The 25241-nt window shown below is 24.2% G+C and overlaps 2 protein-coding genes across 2 annotated transcripts in view; both read left to right on the forward strand.

Annotated features, from left to right (window-relative positions):
- LOC129609908 (ETS-like protein pointed) overlaps nucleotides 1–1424 on the forward strand; it is a 58028-nt gene extending 56604 nt beyond the window's left edge. The window contains exon 5 of the mRNA XM_055522161.1: nucleotides 1304–1424. Coding sequence (XP_055378136.1) covers nucleotides 1304–1314 — 11 coding nt within the window. The 3' untranslated portion in view covers nucleotides 1315–1424. The remainder of the gene's footprint in view (nucleotides 1–1303) is intronic.
- An 11876-nt stretch (nucleotides 1425–13300) lies between these two features.
- LOC129614098 (uncharacterized protein DDB_G0283357) overlaps nucleotides 13301–25241 on the forward strand; it is a 45928-nt gene continuing 33987 nt past the window's right edge. Inside the window, exon 1 of the mRNA XM_055528501.1 lies at nucleotides 13301–13353. Within this exon, the coding sequence (XP_055384476.1) occupies nucleotides 13301–13353 (53 nt within the window). The remainder of the gene's footprint in view (nucleotides 13354–25241) is intronic.

A 25241-nucleotide genomic window follows, 5' to 3' on the forward strand; every position in this document is an offset into this window, starting at 1 on the left:
TATATGCACAGCAAGAAATTTTATGTTTGAATCGAATTTCTAAAAAAAATATAAACTCTACAGAAAAACACTAAAAGTAAAATTTATTCATTAATTCTTTCTTTATTCAATACGTAATAACAAATTTTTAAACTCATAATCGAAATATCAAAAAAATAATTAAATAAAAATTTTAACGCAAATTCGGTGCGAAAAAAGTGTAGGCACAGCGCATGTTTTATCTTAATTTATAAAAAAATATTAGTAAATAATATGAAGTAGGCATTCCTTTTCGTTTCAAAACTACTTTTAGTCTGCTAAACATTGAATTGACCAGATTTTGAGCAATACTTGGTTGAATATTTGCTCATCCGTTTTCTAAAACTTCCTTTAATTGATTCTTACATGTAATGGGATGAGTTCAAACCCTTTTTTCTAAAACATTCCATAAATGTTCAACGGGATTTATATCTAGAGATTGGGGAGGTGTTTTTAGAGTGCTAGGAACATTATATAATATTCACACTCTTACAATATGTGCTGTGTGTTTTGGGTAATTATCTTGTTGGAAATCAAAATGATTTCAAGACCCAGATTGATTGCACTTTTCTTAAGATTTTCCTTAAGAATATTTATGTACATCATCTTATCCATTATTCCTTCAATAAACACAAGCTCCCCAACTCAAGATGCTGTCATAAAACCCCATACTATTACTCCACCACCTTCATGTTTACTGTTGCACATAAATTTTCTTTATTCAGTTCAGTGTTACATTTTCGCCCCACTTTAATTTGACCGTCTTTGTAGAGTTTTTCTCTAGATTTTATGTTTTTTTCAGAAATTCGGTTCCAACAGCAAGAAATTCCAAAATTTGTCGCTGTACCTATACTTTTAGCGGTCAGTGTATGTAAGTACACCCAATACAAAAGTTTTAATCGTTAATTTATTGCTTTATTAATAGCTATTAACGGAAATTCACACATACATTTCAATAATTTTTTTAAAACTAAAACTTTTTACTGCAATATTCGAAATATGATATGTACATACATATATGCATATATAAGTGACGCCATTATTTATTAAGGAAATAATAAAATATTTTTATTACTGTTTACGATTTATAAAATGTAAATATTAATGTTTTGTTTTTTTAACTGTAAAATTAAGATTTATGTTGATAAATAAATTATTTAATTCTAATTTTTTATAAATAGTAATTTAAAATATTGTACGTAAATATTAAGAACATTATATATGAATCAATTAAAATATTAATTATTTTATATAAATTAAAATTTTTATTTTCCTTGTTTTCCAGGTAAGTGTTAAGCATTTATTTCATGTAGAGTAACACCGTGTATAAATAATGTGAGTAATTTTAATATGATTAGCTACTTAATTTTAAATTATATTATAAAAAAACTTTTATATCACTGAAGAATAAAACAAAGTGTTAGTCAAATTTATAATTTTCGAATATAATGAAATATACAATTTGAGTAATTTTAAGTGCAAACTTATTCACAGTATTTCATTGTGAATTATTGAGCGGGTAATATTTGTTCAACTATATTGCCATTATCTGAGCATTTAATGTTATTTTTTAAAAAAAAAAGTACGAACCTATAAACTGTAAATTTTAAATTTATAATTGAGATGATGTTTTGTCATAACAAATCATCTTTATAGAACTTATTATTTTGGCTTTAAATTTTGATTATTTGATCTTGATCTTGATATAATAAAACAAATTAATAAAATACTTGAAAATTAATTCTCATTAGCTTATTAAAAACTTATTAAGATGGAATAACTAATTTTTTAAATAACCAAAAGTAGAATACCATACTTGATTAAGATAGTTTTCGACTTACGTAGCTTGATTGACAGAATAATCCTGTGATAATTGCTCTTGAGATCATATGTTTAGGTGAGCCCCAAACAATCTCAAACTACAAAAATTTAAAATTGATTTTTTTCTTTAAATTTTTGGTAAAAGAATTCGTATTAAAATTTCATTAAAATTTTTGAAAAATATACTTTTAAATATTTACGTAAATTTGAAAATTATATACGCAAATAAAAAATTGCCGAAATAAAAAATAAACGCTTCCAACAAATTTAATAATTTTGAATCGAGAAAAAACCAAAGCAATTTTGTATAATTTAATAATTTATTTGAATTTTACTACTAGCACATACTACATATAAAAAAAATTTAAGAGAACTTTGTTACTTCTTATTTTAGAAAATAAATTTCGTTCCAGTTAAACCTATACACTTTAGTACTAAAGAAAATGATTTGTTTTTCAAAAATTAAAAAAAAAAATATTTAAAAAAAAATTTATTGAAAATTTATTTTTTGTCACAAAAAAAAAACGTGAAAAAAAATCACCTTTATACCTATAGGACCAAATTTTCTGGTTTGAATTTTTAATGAACCGGAAATACATCTTTACTTATTTTACTACACAAGGAAATTAAGTATTCATATCGTTATGGTACTCATCACTTTTGTTAAACTATATACAGAATAATGCTAAACGTATTGAACAAAACGTCGCTTAACTACACAAATATATTTGATTTATATATATATACAAAAATTTCATAATTTAAGTTATAACAAAAGCAACTTCTTAAATCTAATAGCACGTGCGTATAATTTTCATATTATATCGAATTATATTTACAAGTATTGTACATACAATTATACACAAGTAAAATACATATTATATTTAAAAAAAAAATCTCGGGTCTAGGTACTATTTCAAATTTTAAAATGGAATCTAAGATTTTAACCCTTACATAATCAACTTCTTTATTGTAAATGAAAAAAAAATTAAGGACGAAACCCCTTCAGAAAATATACATGATTTTTTTTTTGTATATTTTTTTCACAAAAATATCTGTTATATAGTTGTATTAAATAGACTTGAATGACTAGTTGTGTATTCATTCAATTTTATTAAGTTTTTATCCACGAGACATAAAAAATTCTCTTAACCAATAAGAAAAAAAATATGTTTATGCGTGAAATCATGTACTTACATCTATATATATATGTACATTTGTTATTTTGTATTTATAGAAGCAAAATTTGATCAAATGCGCTTTTTGTTAATAATTCATAACAATTAAATCCCATCCCTACTCCATCAATAGGCATACAAACTCACTTATATTGTTCTTTTTGTATTGTAAATATGTATGTATGTAATTCTATCTAGGGATTTTAAAAGCATCTGGTTGTACTAGAATTACGATGATGACAATTTATTATAATAATATGTAATGTTTTCTTCTGTCATTATCAACCATTTTGAATAAATTTCTTTGAGATTTCAATACAAATTATATACATATTCTTTTTTATTTTTTTAATATATTTCCATATATAAGAATGTTATAGGTATCCTCGTTTAGAAGGGTTTTATGTATGTAAATAAAAGATTTTAAATACTTCCAACCCCCTTTTCGTATATTTTCAAAAGAAAATTCTTAAATGAATTTAAAATTTAAGGTTCTTATTAATCTTATAAAAATATTTTTGTACCTGAATTTCAATGAAATTGAAAAAAAAAAAAATGATCGTAAATTAAAAAGGTATTTGTGAATTTTCTGTGTAAGTGAAAGATGATTGGATTAACAAATTATTATTTACTGTTAAATGTCACATTAATTGAGAAGATTTTGCCTTTTTATTATGCTTATCCAGTACAAATGGTTGTGAGTACTATTATTAAGAAACAAAGGATTTTAAATTGATTTCAATACTTACTGGTTCAATAGGTACGTTGTACAATATGTGATTGTAAAGAAATGAAAAATTTGACACTTATTTGCGTAAATTGCACAATTTTCCGGTGTATAACAAATATTTTTAAATTTAACGAAGCAATCTCCACAAAACTCTAAAAAATTTGTTAGTAAAAAAGAGATTTCGTAACCAAAGCCAAAAATAACCGCTAAAATAACAGCCTTTATAGTTTCTGAGATATAGCCATATAACTTTTTAAGTTGTATAGCAGCTACCCGAACAAGTACCCCAATCATATCCAATTTAAATAGGGTTCTGTCATTTAATATATCTATGTCTCAGACCGTTATTTCTTAGCGTTACAAACGGTAAGGCAAATTTAGTATACCCTTCGAACATACATTCGTAGGGGCATAAAGAGATTTTCATTATCAGTAGTTTTCGTTATATATATAAAGGTTTTACTAAATTTAATGTTTATTAAGACATAGCGATTCTTTCTTAATAAAATTCACTATAGTAACATAAATTTAAATTTAATCTTTAAATCAAAATCTAAAATCGGGCAACATCAAGAAATATAAGTTGGTCGTTTAATTTTTATTTTAACAAGATCTTAATTTTTACCGACTCAATTTGTGAAAGAGCAAAGCATCGAGTTTTTGTTTCTAGTATGACATTGTACCGAAAATTAGAAAGTTCTGTGTTTCTTTCATTTGCTTAAAGTACTTTTATAAAATTTAATGTTGAAATAATTTAAGAATCTAATAACAAAATCTAAATGTCGGTGTTGAAAAATTTTAAAGATTGTCAACGTTATCAAAGTCTTATAGATTTTCTATGCCATTTCCAAGAATTCATTGCATTTTTAATTTTTCATAATCTGCCTGCACTCGAGAAAAATACAATTTGGAGTAGAATCTACATTTATTCCAGATTTTTATGTATGTACATATTTCTTTTACAGTTAAGTAAATATGTTTATTATTTTTTCTCTTATTTTTTAATAGTTTCAAATTCAAATATTATCCTTTTTATTTCTGATATTCCTATAAATAAATCTAATAATAATTTTACATAAATAGAAATTTATTTTATTTGCACCTTTTTCTTGTACAATCTGCGATGAAAAGAACATAAGAAAAATTTCATAAATTACTTCTATTGTGTATGACAGTAATTTAAAAAGAATATGTGGAATGTTTTATGGAAGTGTACTTACTTGCATGTGAGTGAATAATTTTCTTATATTTGTATATCATAATTCATAACAATAGCAACACGTGGTCACACCCTTAAAAAAAGGATGTTTTTATATTTTTGGTCCTAATTTAATTCATTTTTTTTATTTCCTTTTTTTTCGCTTCTATTTTATATACATACGTACGTATGCATGTACATATTACGATCGAAGAATTTTTTTTTATAGTTTTTACTTTGGCAAAAAATATTATTTTACAGACTTCCGGTCTTCGTTCTTCTTTTTTATAACTTAACAATTTTATAGCAAAAATCTGATTAAAGGTACAAATAAAGTAAAAATATAAAAAAATTTAAAATTTGTTTTAAATTATTAAATCAAAAATATTTCATGGAAAATATTCAATTTCGATTGAAATATCAAAAAGAATTCATTGAATCATTATTAAAAATTGAGAACAAGTATTTACACAAGTTTACATAATATACCTATATTTTTTTTAATTGAAATTCTATAAATATTAAAAAATTTGGGTTGTTATTGCTTTTAACAAGTAACTTTGCACTCTATAAACTTTATATAAAAGAAAATTTCTATAGTATTCGAAATTAATTAAAAATAATAGCTTATGTGACGGCACGAAATTTTGGATGTCGATATTTCGGTGGGAACGCATTTTTCCATAGCAGCAAAGCGTAAATTAACAACTTCTAGAGAGATGTCGGTCTGTCAGTCTGTTGGGGTGATTTTGATGAAATTTTATATGTAAGTTTATTTTGGCTAATTGACACAATTTGATCAACTTTTAAAATACAAAGTTCGGGAACTGGACCATTTTGCGGGCCAATTATACATTTTTGCGTATGTCAATAGAAATAATCAACTAATTTCCTTAAAATTTATTATGTAAATTCGGGGTGTTAAAACAATAAATCTATAATTTTTTTGGTAAGATCAAGGCTTGGAAACCGAATTTGGGGCCACTTTGCATTTTTATCATATCTACAGAACGGGTTGATGGAATTTCTTAAAATTTGATATTTGAGTTCTGGTTTTTGACCGAAATTAACTGGGAATTTGAGTGGACAAATTGAAACTTTTTCATACTCAAAGACGATCACTCAGAATTTAGCATAAGAAATGAAGGTTGTACTTTAAGTAATGAAAAGATATTAAGATATTTTTTTAACGAGCAGGACATTTTTTATTTAAAAAATTTACTTTTACTTATTCTGTACATTTTTTTAATATTTTTAAATATTTCAAGTAAAATTAGCTTTAACAATTTATTAAAGTACTTTCTCTATCACAAATTTTCAAACTTCCGAAATGTAACTTTATAAATAAAAATCATTATTTTCAAATAGAAATTTTATAATTACATTCGATATTTATATTTTTCCTATATATAAATTTATAACGTACATATACATAACATAAATTTTACAATAAAGTTACAGGTGGTCAAAAAATGTTCCCCCTTCATTTCTCATTCCGCATTTAAAATAACTTTACACACAGGTATTTTAATTTAGTAAACAATAAAAAAAAGAAAAATACCGGCAACAATAACGCTAAACATAAAAAAATAATTCAAATTACATGAAAATTAATGCCAGAATGTAAAGTAGAATGGTGGTTAATGGAAAAGTGCATTAAAAATGCAGTTAACTATTTTATATAAAATATATTTTTTTACACCACATTTAAATAAGTAACACAGTTATAATTATACAGGTCAGGTATATTAAAAGCAAAAGAAGCAAAAAAGGTAGCGGCATTCTTAGTATTGTGCAGTAGAGAGTATAGTAAAGCTACACTTGTTACGTTGCCACTTAAAAAACATTTTATAAAAAAAAATGCTTTTACTTCATGATTTTTCTCTTTTTTTTGTATTGTTATACTTAGTTGTCATTTATTTTGTTTTTTCTTATTTTTTTATAATAAATTGTGCGGGCTCTCGTTTTAATTAGGGACAATTGGCTCTCACCCTCATTTCGAAAAGAAAAAATTCAAATGCTAGATATAAAAATTTTTTTTTCATATTTTTCCCATTTTCTACAATATTTATGCATTTTACTTTATGACCATGGGAATTTTAAAATTTTGTTTTTTCTTTTTAGATATGTAATTTAGTTTGGTTCGAAATAATTAAATAATAATTTGAAACAAAAGAAAAAAAACCAAAATTACAATATTAAGGATTAAGGGGGAAATTATTCTTTTTTTTGTTTTCTTTTATAAAACTTCTAATTCTAGAATCATAAATGTCAGCATTTTAAAAAATACAATTTTATTTAATTATAAATTTCGAAATAACTAGTTATACACCAAAAATAAAAATACAAATTTCTCTATGATTTTCGCATATCGTCAAATAAAAATTTTGTTTTGCAGACTTGTATTCTGTTTTTTGCAGAATAACAGACATATTTTTTTTTATGTTGATGTAAAATTAAAATTCAAAGTTTTTTTGACAGATTGAACCAATTTATGACTACTTTTCTAAATCGTTTTGAGTAATTAAAAATAAAAGTATATGATTAGGAAAATAAATTTATTGTGGAACTGTAAAAAGGATTAATTTGTAAAAGCAAAAAAAAAGTTTGTAACATTTTCTAACACAAAACCAAACCAATTATTTATTCTTCTGAGACAGAAAAGTTATAAAGTAGCATAATTTTAGAAAGAATCTTAATAATTTCAAGAACAGTTTCACATACACAAAGATTGGATTACATTTATCATTAATTTAATTAAGGCATTAATCTTTTGAATTAATATAGAATCCATTTTTCTATTTCTTGATTGGCTCTATTTTTGCTTTGAAGAAATTTAAATAAAGCTTATTGGGTTAATGAACAGGGGATTGAAAATTAACAGGAAGTTTTGTAAAAATACTAGCAAAGAAAATTAAATTATAATAGACAATATGTTTTTAAATTTTTGAAAAATAATTGTTATAAATCTACGTATTCAAATACTGGTCTGCTCGGTTAAAATTTTGCTAATTTTTTTATTTTCCCATACTTGATGTATAATTATAATAAATCAATATTATTTACCAACAATTTTTAAAATTTTATTGACTATAGCTATAATAATTTTGAATTTCTTCGAATTAGAAACAGAAAAGTTTTTGTTGAAAGTTAAAGGTTTAAAGAAAACTTCTCTACTTGAGCTATACTCATATTCATATAAATCTATAAAATTCGTAGTGGTCAAAAAAAATTGTATGTCCCTAATAGTTGGAATAATAAATAGAAGAATAAATTTTAGAAGCTTTAACAATACTCTAAAAGGTACTTATACTGAAGACAAATTTTTGGAAAAATGGAGCAAAAATCATTCATTGTTTGTTAAATTTTCTTCTCCAAATCAAATTTGCTCTCTTAAATGTAAAGGACATTAAAAACTCATTGATAAAAAAAAATTATTAAAATTTTTTTTATTCCCTTTTTTGTCTTTTAAAATTTTGCTTGTTCCTTAAAAAATTTTTTTTTCTTCTTCTTTAAACTGCAAATAAATACTTCAGGACACCATTAAATTCAACAACAAACAGTTTTTATTGCAAAATAAATACTTAAAGGAAGAAATATAGAAAAAAAATTACAAAATATTATCCTTATTCAGTTCATAAATATCTGGTTTCATTTCCGCTCGAACCATAATATTAGACAAAAAATTTATATTTTTTTTTTGTGTTTAATTGAGAAAACATTGTGAGGCAAAAAAAATCTTGAATTCATTGAGACCTTTGAGTTCATGTACATAAAATACACTTAAACACATCTATTATTATAGTAGTCGTATAGTATAATATATCATAACGCATAGTATATATAAATGCTCTTTATCAAATAAAGATCCTGTTGTTAATAAAAAAGAGCATTGCAAAGGATCCTTTCATCATATTTAGAACAAAAAAAAAAATAACTCATTTTTTTTTCATGTGTTTTTGTTTTACTGCTGCTTTTATGAAATTATCAAAACCGACTGACAAATGATTGCACGATGATTTCGTTCCATTAAAAGGTAGAAAATCAAATAAAAAAAGGATATTTTCTGTCAGGACGCGCTTTGATGAATCTTATGAAACTGCAAAAAAAGGCAAGAGGATTGACGATTTTTTTGTATTTTCTGGTTTTTATCTGTTCTTTGTTTTTCTTGTTTTCGTTTCTCTGTTGAAAACCTGTTTGAATTTATAATAAAATTCCTTATTGTGTATATATGGAGAGAGAAAAATGAAATAATTCTTGCCTATAGCAATGCTTTATCTTGTTATATACCTTTAAAACATTTACTTGGATCAAATTGAGTTGCTTTTTGCGTGAATATTTCAGTTTAAGATTTTATAAAGATGATAGATCAATTAATTATCCATGAAAAAAGAAAAGGATATTGATGTAGACTTCAAAATTAAGAAAGAAGAAATTTTCACATAGGCAATAATAAAATTGAATTTCGATAAAATTTTTGAATTTAGTTCCGTTTTGTGTTTTCTTAAAATCTCATTAAATTTTAATACTTAGTATTTTTGGAAATTGTTAAGTGTTAATATGAAAAAAGAAAATTAAGAGGATATTACTGATGATAAGAATTTTTATATATGTATATACATATAGGAAATTTGTGGATGAAGTGTGAAGTAAATTGAAATGGGTTTATTGCCAAGGTGTGCAGAATGATTAATATTTTTGATTTGTTATTTTATTGGTTTTTAATCTTTAACCTTATTTTACAAAATTGGATTGTCAAATTCTTTTATTTTTCAGAATTAATTTCTTGGATTTAGTATAGATAAATAACTTCTTTACAACGTTTACACGCTTCAAAGTTGGAATTGAGTTGTATGAATTCAAATTTATAATTAAATATTAAAACTGCCAAAAATCATTAGAAATTTGCAAATCATTTTGTAATAATAAATAAATTTTATATATGTGTTAAAAGTTATATACAATAAAATGCGTGTAAACAAAGTAATTAATTCGTTATAACACCTAATATTGAATTTATAATATAAAGAAATAGAATTTTAGAAATATACCGTGTGGATGCGGTTCGGTACAACACGTATATTTGATTGTATTTTTACCAACCGCATTGTGTATACAATGCAAGGTAAGTTATGCAATGGCACCAAATTTTTGATGTCGAGTTTTCGATGGGAACGCACTTCTAAATGACAGGGAAGTATAAATAAACTATTTTTAGGAACCTGTCGGTCTGTGTGTGCACATTTGAACATTATTTGGCTCATGTGAACTCAAAAATTTTGTACTGACTAGTTTCATATTGATAAAATCTTTTCCAATATAACTCGGTTTCAATGCGACTTGAAACTTAAAGCTAAACAAACTAATTTATTAAGCATAGTGTTTACTTAATCAGGTTTCCCTAAATTCTAAATTGTAATTCTCTTAAATGCTAACGACTTTTGTTTAATCATTTATTAATTCTCTTTCAGTATTAATAACAATATATGTATGTACATGTAATTATGGCCCCAATATTATAGAAAATTTATTAAAATTATATTCAAATATGATTTTTGAGTACATTCCCATTCTACATTGCGTGGGGTTAAACTTCCATTTTATATTTTTTTGAATTGTATTAATCAGGGAAAATTTTCTCATAGCTCTAATTTTGTATATCACCGTTTCATTGTTTTTACCCTAAAATATTCGAGGAAAATGTTACCTAGCGTGCATGTACGGTCTACTGCAATTAAAGATAAATACGATCTACATGATCATTTTTTTCTCATTTGCCATAAATATCATAAAAAATAATGTTTTAGGAGAAAAATTAATATAAGTTGTTTATTAAATAATTTAACTGTAAAAAATACAATATTATTTATTGAAGGTAAAACTATGTATACATTTTCCAAAGTTTTTAAATAAAAAAATAAAATTCCTTCAAAAATTAAAAAAAAATCTCAATCAAATTTATAAATTCTCAATGCTCTATTTGATTTTATAAAATTTTTAAACCTGCAAATTCAACACAACAATATTTTTTTTACAAAATAAACATGAAATTTATTACGATTCCCTCTTTTATTACAAAAAAACAGGGAAACAAAACTACAATTTATAAAATATCACCCTATGCATAAAAACAATTTATTTTTTAAACCACTTTAAATTATTATGGGTAAAGAACTCCCTCAATTTCCAAATTGATTTAATAATCAGGTTTTTTTTTTCAAATGTCCTGCGGAATTTTGACATATTATGTGTAGGTATTTGGTGACATTCATTTTTTCACGTTTCTCAAAATATTCAAAATATTATTTAATATTTATTTTTTAAATAACAAGCAATATATATTCTTAAATAACGTATATATGTAATCGTATTTCATTTCTGTGGTAATAAGAAAAAATGATTTAAGTTAAGGGCAGTAATTCCGATTAAATAAAGTTAATTTGATAATTTTTCCGAATCTCTAACTCTCTAAATATTTTAAAATAAAGAAAACTTTATGTAAACGAAAAAGACACTATTTGTGCTTATATAGTGCAGCTACCCTTATAAATATTTCAAGATCTTATTTTTAATTTGTAGAATTTAAGTAGACATTTTTATTTAACCATGTGTGAATTTAATTTTTACCGATCGCTTTGGATCCATTATGACGTGATAGCGCAAACTTCGTGTGTCGGGTTTTATTTGGCTTCTGGCATAATATTTTTAGTTAAAAGAATGTATGCAATAAATTAACTTGAAATATTATATATAAACTTCGTTCGACAGTACCGAAATCACCTAATTTTAGGAAGAAGTCAGGTATCAGCAATAGCAAATTTTTTGAATGATGTTTCGTAAATTTGATTTGATCATCTTAGAATATTTCGAATTGAATCAAATTTTATTGGATTATGAAAATTTGAAAATAAAGGTTTTAAATGTATAGTTGTATCTTAAATTGGCACATATTTGACAGATATTTTGACTGAGATCTAAAGAGTTAGCTACGATATGATTTATAAAGTTAGAGCGTTTACATTAAGTAGCTTTATGGCTCTACAATGAAATGTAACCAATTTTTGATAATACAATCCACACGTTCTAGTCCCAGTAACATTTTACATGAAAATGTTTTTTGTGGGATTGTTATGGTTTTTGGTGTCATTGAAATTATATTAATTGTTTAGTTTTTGGAATCCCTATCAAATCCGAATTTATTAAATTCATTAAAAATTATTTTCACTACTATATACTAAATGAAAATTATAGAATATGTACTGTGTAAGTAAAATAAAAAATATTTAATTGTATTTTAATTTTTTAGCTTTTTAAGAGTGTAATCATAAATATTCCAGTGTTTTCAATTCATTAAATATAAATAAAAAGTCAATAAATATGCTTATAAAAGTGTGTATGTATAAATTATAAGGGAACTCTTACCGAACGTACAATATGAGAATGGTTTTTATTTTACAAAATATGGGGTACATTTATGAAATTCACTATTTAATTTTTGAATTATTGTTATGGTGACGAAAATGGTTATTTGGTCACATATCACATCAATATGAGAGGGAATAATTTGTTTTATTTTCTTGTTAAAGAAAGATTAAGATCACTTTGACATTTTGTAAAAAAAGACGTTAATTTATGCATTATATGTTTCAAGGACATATTTATAATTTAAAATATGCGGATATATGGATATAAGGGACATTATATACATGTTTACATATATACCTAAATTGGGGAATAGAATAAATATTCGTGAGAAAATTTGAATATGGTAATTAATTAGAGGAGACTATTGAATTTTATAATACCCATTAAAGTATATTGTTATGTTTGTTTTATTACAAAGATCATTTTTTACATAAAATATGATTATAAAACTTACTTATTCATATCGTGGAAGTGTTCAAAATACATTATAAGGGGATTAATTAATATATTTAGAAATTGGGAACTTTTTAGTATTGTTTTTATTAATTTCAACGAATTTAATGAATTTTCCCTTAAATCTAAATAAAATTGATTTCAGTAATTTTCTATTTCATTTTCATTCAATTTAATTTTTATCCCATTAATTGAATTTATTTTCCCTGTCATTTGTTAAAATAAAAATATTTCGGTATAAAATATTACATGCTTAAATTTTAAAATACAATTTTGGTACATTAATAAAAAAATTTGGACTTATGGGTTTACTTATAATAAAAGCCATTTAGTTTATTTTTGAAGAAAATAATTTAATTATGAATTGAAGTGGTTTAAAAAACAACTAAAAAAGAGGTTAACCGTAAACATTTTTTTTTTTGAATGCCAAAAATTTTTTTTATTACCCAATATGAGCAACACTTTAACAAATGGGCAATGAAATCTTGTAATATTAATTCACATATAAAGAGTAGTATTAATTCACATTGGTAAAAGTTCTTTAATATAATCCGTCTAACATTATTAGATCTTAACTAGTATCAAAACTATATCAATTTCATATTATGTTGAAATTGAAGAAATTCAATAAATTCCAAAACCAAAAGAAATAGTAGGTGTTCTGAAGCAAATAAATGACTATGCTATATATTAATAATTATTTTAAATTGATTCATGGTGTGTATAAATTTAAGATAAATTCTCAAAGCAACATCTACTAAATAAAGACTTACAACCGTGTACATATATCTAAATTCGAAAGTTTCCATTCACATGTAAATAAATAATTTAATTGTTCTTAATAATTCAAATTAGTTTTCTGAGTGTATTTTTATCCACAAATCCATTTTTAGTATGAAATTCGAACCTATTGGTATTTATTACTATAGTTTTTATAGATTTAAATTGAATCCGCACATTCCTCTACTATAAAATCTAATAAACAAAATATATAATAAAAATAATAAGGAAATTACAAAAAAAGACTCACTAAGGTATAAAAGCGACCTTCCCCGTTATTTATAAATTTTTCAAAATTTGGAAATTCAATTATAAAATTTTCTTTTTCGCTCGGCAATATAAACAAATTAACGAAAAAAAAAAACGAAAACACTCTAGTTCACTTCTTTTTTACATTCTAAATCAAGTCGACTAAAAAATTTATTACACAAAATATAAAGGACAACAATCGACACAAAACGAAAGCAACAATTTTGCAAATTTTATTTATTGGGGTAAACTGGCGTACTGAAATCAAATTATCCTGGTTAGATTTTTGAAACAACCTAATATTGTATGAAATTTCACGTTTTTTTCTCCTTATTTTTTTTTTTAGAATTTTGATGAAAAAAAAAAAATATAAGTAATCGGATCTAATAAAAATATTCGTTGTTTATTTTGCTTCTTCTTTCTTTAAATGTGAATAAAGAAAACGTTCTACTCTAATTCTGTTTACGTTTTTAACAAGTTAAGTTATTTCATTGGAACTAGTTACTTCTTATACATATATAAAATACAAATAAAAGGAAGCAAATAGGGCTTGAATCAAAAAACAAATTTGGCTGTGAAATGTTTTGACAAAATATTTTACAAAATCAACGTCGATTTTACGAAAAACACAAATTGCCATCATGGGTGTAAAAATTTTCTTTTTGTTACTTTATTTAAGTTTCTGCTGAAGTTCTTGGCACATGTTTATGTGTTGGTTTTATATAAAAAAATAACGACTGAATTTTGAGATTATAAAATATTTGTAGCCTGGTTTTAGTATTCTATTTTTTTCATTTCATAAATAAGATTAATATTCTAATCAAATTGTCTAATAGTATCAAAAATAAATAAAGTTGATCCAAACCAATGTTTTGTAAGGTTAAACTTTTCCCTTCAATAACTCAAAAAAATGTTAATTTTAGCGCCCATTTTTTTCTTTTGGTATTCAATTATGCAAAAAAGCCAGCCACACCTTTTGCAAGATCTAAAAAATGTTTCTTTGAAATAAATAGTCAATAAGGTAAAAATTTTCTACTAAAAATAAGTTTCAAATAAAGATGTAGTATAGTTTTGTAAACGGACAAACGAGTAGGCGGAAGAACATATGAAACTAATAAGCCCCTTTTCCAAATTTTTTTTTGAAATGTGATAAAAATATATAGAAAAAAGGACACTATAATACTTTATTGCGTTATAAAAATTATATAGGAAATTATATAGGAAAAAAGCAACCGTATTTTCGAGCTCATTTTGTGACTTAAAAACAATTTTAAACTGCAAACAAAAATTAATATGCTACTGATGGAAAACTGTTAATAATCTTCTATAAAATTAATAAAATTCTGCAAAAACTTGGAATCAATTCAATTCCACAATAAAAGAAATTATTTTATTTTTATGCAACCTACTTAAACCAATAATTTAAAAGAAAATATCTACATTTGTATGCATACGAAATTTTTGCGTTTAAAGAAGCTAAAATAACTAAATTGGACTTTTCATATTATTAAGAGTCTTCCTTAACTTTCAGGAATTTTCAGTATTGAGTGCAATTCTGATTCTTTTGGTATTTACAAAAATAACTGGGTTTTTCAATAAAATTAAACTCATCGACGCATTCACTGGTGCTAGTGAGAAATACTCAAAGATTGTTATTATGTATTATCAAAAATTATGTATTTTCAAAGCCTAGAAAATAAGAATTGAGAAGAAAATTCAAAAAATTATATTTATTTATAGAATAAAAAGAAATTGCCCCTTAAATACATTCTATTCTAATATAGAGGCTCTTATCAAAATTAATTTGAGCAGCCGTTGATTGCATTAGCATGTGATTCAAACACATTAGTGATTTAAAATTTTTGACTGTTCGCTTTCTCGGAACTAGACTGTCAAAAGAATATATGTAAAATGTTACGTGGTGCATTTAACAGTAACAGGTTCACTGACCGTAAACCTCTTTTGATATCGCATATTATAACTATTATATACTTGTATTTTTCCGAAGTTTTCATAATTCAATGTATACATTTGCTTCGGACAAATTTGAAAAAGGAAACATGACAAGAAAATCTTTCAAATTCAAAAATTAATATATATAATTGCATGTCGCAATTACTTCATTTTTAGTGTAAGGGTTAATTCGAATGGCTGAGTTAGCATTTAGTGGTTACGTATAGTAATAGAAAATAACTGAAATTCTGCTTACTTATAACTAATTCGTACATTGTAACTGTTTTAAATCCATGTACGAACAACGATTATTTTTAAAACGATTCAGTTTAAAACAAATTAAGTTCTAGATTTCAAATTTATTTCATTTCAAAAATTTTATTGAAATATTATGGCTGAACATCTTGAATTATTGTAGAGAAGGCTACTATCATTCAGAAATATCTCGAAAACTGTTGTTTATTTCATTCAAAGTCTCAATGTTTTAAGGATTTTTTATATTCAAAATTGATAAATATTTAAAAAAAATAAAATTAAATGAAATTTTTATCACCCGCAGCGTTACATGGTTTTCTTTATCAATATAATATTGACTTTACTTTTAATATCCAAATGTCAAACAAATTAATAACTAAGATAAAGATATACGTTAATATTTATTTCAATTCTATGTTGGTGGTTGCAACATGTATTTTCATTCTAAAATGATAAAAAAGAAAATTTAAATTATATTTTAAATGAAAGATGAAAGTCACCGGCGCAAAACATGAGTTTTACTGTTTATATAAAAACAATACCCAACTAATTTTGTTATTCTTTATCGATATAGATTCTGTTTTATTTTCAATAGACGCTCGTACATATATACATATACGTACATATATACATATATATGTTTGTACCAAAGGTGTACAATGAGAATTCAATGATTCTAAAATTTGTAATAATTTGTTGTTTACTGAAAGCATGAAAGTGAAAACGGTGACCCTCTTACAAATGAATCCGGATTATTTTTCTGGTAGCTAATTTTATACCAAAATTAAGATATATACCCAAGATTAGCATAGAAACCTACGATTATCTTTTAAAATTCACATTTCTTTTTATTAAATTAGTTGTGCTGTATACAAAATTGTGAAGATATATTTTCAAAAGATTATTTGCCCATATCATTACTAATATTACCTTGATTTTCTTAAACATATTTTGTATTTATTCGTTTATCTTACATTTCAAATCAAAGGAACATTATAGAGAAATTCAAAACTTTTTAAATCCTAAATATATACAAAGTGTGAAGATTTCAGACTATATGACTATTATAAAATAACCTTTTCAAATTTTTTCGCTCTGATTTGACATTTCTCCGAAAATTAAGATGAGAAACGTGTGAAAAATTGATAAATTTTATTATAGCAACAAAATATATGTACACCTTATTCTTTATAAAATTTTTTTAAGGTTTATTGTTAATGGTATATGATATTACCAGTGGTTGTTTAGAAGAAAAAACGCAAGAAATTATTAATGAAATGATTTTTGATATTCTTCGAAAATTTTAAATAAGAATTTAAAGTTCTGAAAATTTGTGAAAACGCGAACTGCATAAAAACAATATTCACAGAATTTCTTTGATTGAAAAAAATAAACATTTAAATAACCGCATATTGTGCTATACAAGTTAAAAATTTGTTGTCTCATCAAATAGCCCACCTATTTAATAGGTTCGCAATAGTTTTGTAATTAAATTATAAATAGCAAGTGAAAACGTTTCAGTCGGTATATAAACCGATCAAATTATACCCTTCACCTTGACAATCTGAGTTTAAAAGTTTATTTTTGAAATGTCTAGAATTAGCTTTCATTGTTGTACAGTAATTACTCGAACCTGTCAAATCACTCTATAGAAACCAGTAATCAACCTGTAATTGAACACACAGCTGCTAAATTTTATAAATCTAACTTTATTATTTTTTCGAATACTTTAAATTAGCTTTTGGAGTTCCATGACAGCCATTCTACCAAAACTGCAGATATATATCTAACCTAAAATTGGACACAACATAGCCAAGTTTCATGAATCTAACTTTACTAGTTGTCCAAATATTTAAAATTAGCTTTTTGAATTGTACGGCAGCTACCCGAACCAGTGCGGCCATTCCATTAACATTTTCAGAACCTATATAAAGTATAATTGGACACATCTTTGCAAAGTTTGATATATTAGGTTTTGAAATATTTAAAAAAAGTTGTATTTGAGTTGTATGGCAGTTACCCGAACCTGCTGTTCGAATTGGTCCAATTACAAGAGCAGCCGTGCGACCAAATGGACGGACGACCATGTCTAAATCGATATATATATATATATGTCCGTACCGAATATGACTCCGAATATGACACGAAGTGCATATACCCTTCACGAAGGTATACGGTATAAAAGTAAATAAGTAAAAGTGTGAGCAAGTTAAATTTAAATGTATAATTTTGGGTATCGAAAAATTGCGTTTCTCAAAATTGAAATTTTATTTACAATTTGTCTTTTAAGGCTTAAACAAGTTTCGGTTTCCAAATGTAGTATCAAAACTGCCACATGATTCAGTTTTTAAGGACCCATAACTAGCAAGTTGGTCAGCCCGTTTACTAGATTCATTAAGTTGATATGGATATGCAAGCTTTTACATTTTCTTCCGTCACATTTATCAAATCACTTAATCAATTAAAACACTTAATTAAGTTGTTTATGAAGTTTCATAATATTTAACTCTTTATAAATATATAAAATAAACCCTTTTTATTAAATAGTGTTACACACATGCTTTACTAATATCACACACTTTATTAATACACATAATTTTAATCCCCTAGAATTATTTGTGTAAACCCTTGTTTAATTTTAAGTCAAAACAACGCAACAGCATTCTTTTTTTTGATACACACACTTTCGCTATCTCTTTCAATTATAATCCAATAATAAACTCTTTTAATCTGAAAATTTCACTGCATTTCCTTTAATTGGAAATGATTACACATTTAAAAAAAAAAATGTAATCGATTGAATGTAAAGTTCCTTTTATTCCTCTTCATTTCCATAGTATTTCAATTGTATTTAAATAATTTAAAACCTTCTATACCCTAAAAAGTATGATTTTATAAAAAACAATATTTTGACTTTAGTCCCTTATATACGTCCTTATATACCTTTTTTAACTAGAGCTATCAAATTTAATTAAATCTATAGTTGATCTTTGATTTTAATCCCTAATTTTTATCCTTTTAAAAAATAATAATAATAAAAATTTTACAGTATTGAACAAGGATCGGAAAAATAATTTTTGATAATTTTTTTAAATCCTCGAAAAGTATCTGAAACATTTCTATTATGAGCATCTTTATCACCCCTAAAAATGTGTTTTTTTTTTCGAAATAAAAAAATAAAAAAATTTGTTAATGTGTGGTTGCATAGTATCCTAATTAATAAAAAATACTTATTATATATTCTCACAAGAGAGCAATTTAAAATTTTATATTTACGTAATTTCAATATGCTACGCAATCGTGTAACATTCTTTACCTTCAATTTATTGTTTTCAAATTCAAAATTTATTTAGTTAGAATGAAGTTGTACTACATGTTATTTCTTCCTTTTTATTTTAAGGACTCTTTTATTTTTATTTTAAAAAAATATACAAAAAAAAATTAGTTACTGAACCTAATAAATACTGCATGTGTAGGTGCCACTAAGTGAAAACACAAAAAATGATAAACTCAATTCTAAACATATTGTACCTTAAAATCCTTGAAATTACAAAAAATGAAGGAAAAACTAAAACTATAATTAAAATGAATACAGTCGCAGACAAATTGCTTGCATCATTGTTATATGCTTCGTTTCTTATACTAATACAATTAAATCTGAAAAATTATGTGACAACTTGGAAAACTTTTAAACTGATTTTTCTGTTTTCTAATAAAAAAAATGTTATCTGAAATACTCCTTGAACAATAAAATATTTAATTTTATAATCCGACGTCAGAGGTCGCATGAAGAAATTCCATAACCTTCAAAATAAATGTATTAGAATTTGCTACATTTATGTATAATGAAACATACTGCTTCCAAGAAAAAGTTTCTCTTAATATACTACAGATAAAGAGTTAAGTATATGGATGATGTATAAATAAAAATATTGAGAGATTAAAGATTAAATAAAGATTAAAAGTTCTACAGATTCTCTGTCAAAGCTTCTCTGTTTTGAAGCAACTTTATATATAAATAAGAAATAACGCAGAATTGCTCAGAAACTTGTAAACACTAATTATAGAAAAATATCAAAATTTGAGATCATCAGAAAAAAAAAAATATTAAAAATTTGTATTCCATACTTTTTTGTAAAAATTGGCATAGTCTACATTGGAATAGTCACTAAAAAGCAACATAAAAACCACAATGAGTAAATGAAATATTTTACATTTAGAACTGCTAAATTAAAATGTGAACCATATAGATGTGCTACTCTCTCTAACAATAGCTAAATTTCGAAATATTTTTAATGAAACATTTTTGATTACTGATTATAGAAGCTTAAGTTTCTCTTCTATTTTACTAATGTTGTTGTTAATTTTTATTTGAACACGTCTGTTCTACGATACGATATGAATATGTACAATTATACATAAATAATATATATTGACTCTATAGGGTCAATATAAAAAAACAAATTCTGCTGCTACGATTTTTTTTTTTATTAGTTTTAATATTCTGTGCACCTGTCCAACTATTTCATGAATAGTGCAACATTTTTTGTTTCTTTTTTACTTTCAACTCTACGTCACATGTGGTGTTCATTCTACTGGATTTAATGTTCCCATTCTGTATAGATAATTTTTTGTTTCATTTTTTTCTGCTGTCCTTTTTTTCTGTTTTTGTTTTTTTTTTTCGTAAATTGTAAGATTATCACCCTCGTATGTTTAATTTCTTCTCAGGTTTTTCGATTCAAATCGTTTTTTTTTTGGTTTTCCTTTGGTTTTTTGCTTTAATGTTTTCATCCCCTACAGTAAAGGAAAAGAAATTATTCTCTTGATTTTTTGGTCGAATGAAATTTATTGAAACATACAACAAAACCATTCTTTATTTTACATATTATACTCGTAGTACATATTATTGCTCTCTCTGGGGACAAAATAAAAGTGAAAAAAAAAGATAAACACAAAAAAGGAAAAATTTCAGTACTCACTCTTGAACTCATTCTATTAGGTATAGTTATGTGCATATGTGTGCATGATAATTGCGTAAGTATGTATTCATAAATGAAAACAATTCAAAATTATACCATATAATATCCTTAAGGCTATATATAACAAGGATAATATGAGAAAAATACAATGAAATTCCAAACAGTGTTGAGAGATAAAATATCGTCGTTCATGTAAAAAGGTTCTTTTTTTTTTTGTTGTCTTTTCATTTTGTTTGTGTAATGAACACAAAAAAGGTGGAAGTAAGAGACCGGATGTGATTTTTTTCTATAGTATACCTACTATACCTCATCTATTTAATGTGCAAATGCATGTGTGCATATATTTATTATTTGATTGTACGTTCATGTACTGGAATTTGTTGCTCATTTTTTATTTAGTTCCTTCGTTATTTATTTGTTTTTCAATCAGATACTTATACGAAAGCGGTTGCGCAAATGTTTTCATCATGTTTCACGTGGTTTTCATGAATTTATTTACTTTTTTTTAGTTTTTTGTGATTTAACAATATTTAAAGAATATATAAGCCGAGTAAATATATATCACTACTGTCTCAACTTAAAATATATATATGTATGGAACTTATATGTATGTAAAGAAAACATATTTCAAAATGTTTATGTAAAAATAAAAATAAGCAGGCTTTCTGTTTTAATAAATGTTCGTATTATGAAGGCCAATCTTTTAGAAAGAAATTTCTTCATAATTAAATTTGATTTATTTCATATACTGTTAGCATTCCTGGTTGATGCTTTAAACTTTCTGTCTAAAAGGATAATAATAATAATAATTTACCGACCTTTTCCTCAATCCTTTTCCCTTTTGAAAATATGCCAAATTGCATATTTAAAGGAAATATTACAAAAAATATATAACCAAAAATATTTAAAGCATCAATTTCAACTTGAATATTTAGTCAATTATGTATGTATATTTAATTTTAAGATTAAAAGTGACGGCAATACAAGCAAAACTTCATTTTATGTATGTGCAGTGATTTTGCGCTGTATTGTCACTATCCATTTAAGATAGTAGAAAATGTGTGAATAAATTAAGTTATAAATTAAAAATTATTAATAAATTAGGTACCTACTATTCATTCAACTTAATCTAAATTACTAGCCCTTTTGAAAACTCTTGAACTTTTTGATTGCATTAATAAATTTTGCTACAGCCGAACAACTATCCTTGAATTTTTTTACTGAAATTTGTTAAAAAATCACATAATAAGGTATACAATATTTAGGAAGCAATGCAATGCGGTCAATGAAATTACGTTAATTAATTTAAAAAGCCAAATTATCGACTTCTAAACTCTATTTTGCAATCACTCGTATATTGCAAAATTTTAAAAATATTTTTTTATCTATATCATACTAAAAATATAGATAAAAAATGAACCAAAAACTTTTTTGTATAAATTTTAATTATGCTTTCATTCAATAATATTTAATTGTGAATAAAAAAAAAAACGTGAACTTTATGTGTGTTAAAGTAATTTTGTCATACATAAATCCATGGTTCAGTAAATATATAGGTAAAATTACAGAATATATAGTAATAAAATTTATTATGATATATGTTTTATTTTACATGTAAATTATAATTTTTGATTTGGAAACTATTAATATAAAATATGTGCAAACATATTTATTTCATTTGTTCCCTATGTGCGCGTATACATAAAAGCCAAAAATAAATTACATATGAAAATTTGTGAAAATTTCTTTGGCATTTTATTTGTTATTAGGAAAAAATTAGCATATTCGTACATATAAGTATACACAACTATGTACTATAATATTTTAGTGCTTCAAAACAAAAAATATTGTTTTTCTTCAAAATTGTATGAACTGACAAGTCACTATTATTTCAAAAACAATAAAGAGAAAATGCATTTAATGAAATAATTACAGGATTTTGTATTACTCAGATGATTTTCTTCGTTCAAGCTTTCACGTATTTTATTTTTCAATCACATACGGCTGAGATCTCTCATAATGAGAATTAGAAATATTAATGTTAAAAAACAGTTATATACTACGTGTATATAGTTACTTCAAATCCAGAAAAATAACTAACGGCACATTCAAATTTCTAGATCGACCAGAAATTTATAATGAAACTCTTAATTCAGTAATTCAGTACATATTACACTTTAATATTGAAATAAAGGTAAAATTATCTAAGTTTAATTAATAGAAACCTATTGTGTATATTTATGTTTATATGTAAAATTGTAATTTAAAATTCAGTTTTAATTCTATATGCGCCGACATAACCATATCTGATAAATTTGCGATATAATAACTTCACGAAATTTACTTATAATAGCAAAATTAGCTCTGAATTTAAATCCAACCGATAATTGAAATAAATTATATAAAGTTTTTTGATTATCAATAAAAAATTTTAGAAAATTTTAAACTAACCAATTAATCATAACTGAAATTATATATGTTTTCTTTTTACAATTTAAATAATATTCATACAGCACTTTTCGACAAAAAAACTAAATATTATTTTCCAAAAAAATTAGGCCGAATTATTTTTAATACATACATATAAAAAAATCCAAATTATTAAAAAATCTGATAATAAACGCTAGTTCACGTTTTTAATTTCGTATATAAAAAATATTAGATGAAATCTGTTAAAGGTGTAAAATGAAGTCATTTCTAATTAAAGTGAAATAAAAATAAAAAAATGTTTAAATATAATTTTATAATGGAGAAACTCAAATTATCATAAAACATTGATTTATGTTTACAACCGTATTGTTTTGGTTTCTATTAAAATCTTCTGAAAACATCCCATTTTTCTACAATATTTTTCTCATATATTTCAAATTAAAATTCACATAAGCCTTTACATGCTTAATTCATCATAGATTTTTGAAAAATTTTAATATATTTATATTATATACATACGTATGTACATATTAGTAAGCAATATAACGAATACTAATACTTATTTTTGTACATATTAAATACATACATATAAATAGATTTTATAAAAGAAAATTTAAATAAAAACTGAAAATTTGCATAAAATATTATTTTGATATTTAAGAAGAGATAAAATATATATAATATACAAATTTGCACATGCATATATACATACATATTATGTATTCTTTTGAAAATGTTTGTATAAAAATAATTTTAACTATATACATATATACTGTATTTAGCGGAACATAAATTTAATAATTTAAATGAAAAATATAAAATGGAAAAAAAAATAAAAAATATAGAAAAGTAAAACATCATTCCTCCTACCCACAGTAATTTATCTTATTCTATACACACATTTTATGTAAATATATACTTACATAGGTACATACAACTAAACAATAAAAATAATATATGAGATATTATTTATCCACGTAGATACGAGTATGTGTATGTATTTCTTAAATCTTTGCTTTTTTTCGGCGTTTAATAATTAAATAAAAAAAATTAATTAATTTAAACCGAAATGAATAAAACAATAGAGTATTTTTTTTTTGTTTTTGTAAAGAGTTAAACTTCAAAAACAGAAGAAATATTAGTCGACATTAAATTCAGACATTTAATCTTTGAATAATAAATTGAGTGGCATATTATGTAGAAACATTACATACATATATACATTTATATACACACATGTACATAAAAATGTACGAATAAATCGTTAGTGCGCATTGTTAAAATTATGGTGTACTGTAAACAGTATTTGGTTAAATTAGAGTCCCTTATTTCAGAAATTAAAAAAATATTTTTCTATAAATTTAATTTTATTTTTTTAAGAAAATAAGTTCAATAGCATAATGACCAGAAATTAAAGGTTGAATGTCGGTTGAGCCGCTTCAGTTCTTAGGGACTCAATTCTAAATATAATTGGTTGTTATATTTTGAAAAACTTACTCAAAAGTTAACCACTTGTTGATGAGACGAATTTTTCTTTGTTTCGAAATGGAATTAAAATTATTTGATTGTTAACAAACGAAAACTTTTGTATTTTAAAAAGTATTACATGTTAAGTATAATGGATTTTTTGCAGATAAGTGATTCTTTACTAACTAAATCTTCATAGACTTCATTTGCTATTGCAGAGGCTCTAATTAAATAATTTCTACTATGATTACTGTATGCAAACTTTTAAAAATTTGATATTGATCATAAAATAAAAGCCGAAGCTA

The sequence above is a fragment of the Condylostylus longicornis genome, unplaced genomic scaffold, assembly GCF_029603195.1.
Source record: "Condylostylus longicornis isolate FDR11 unplaced genomic scaffold, ASM2960319v2 ptg000004l, whole genome shotgun sequence".
NCBI classification, from domain to species: domain Eukaryota; kingdom Metazoa; phylum Arthropoda; class Insecta; order Diptera; family Dolichopodidae; genus Condylostylus; species Condylostylus longicornis.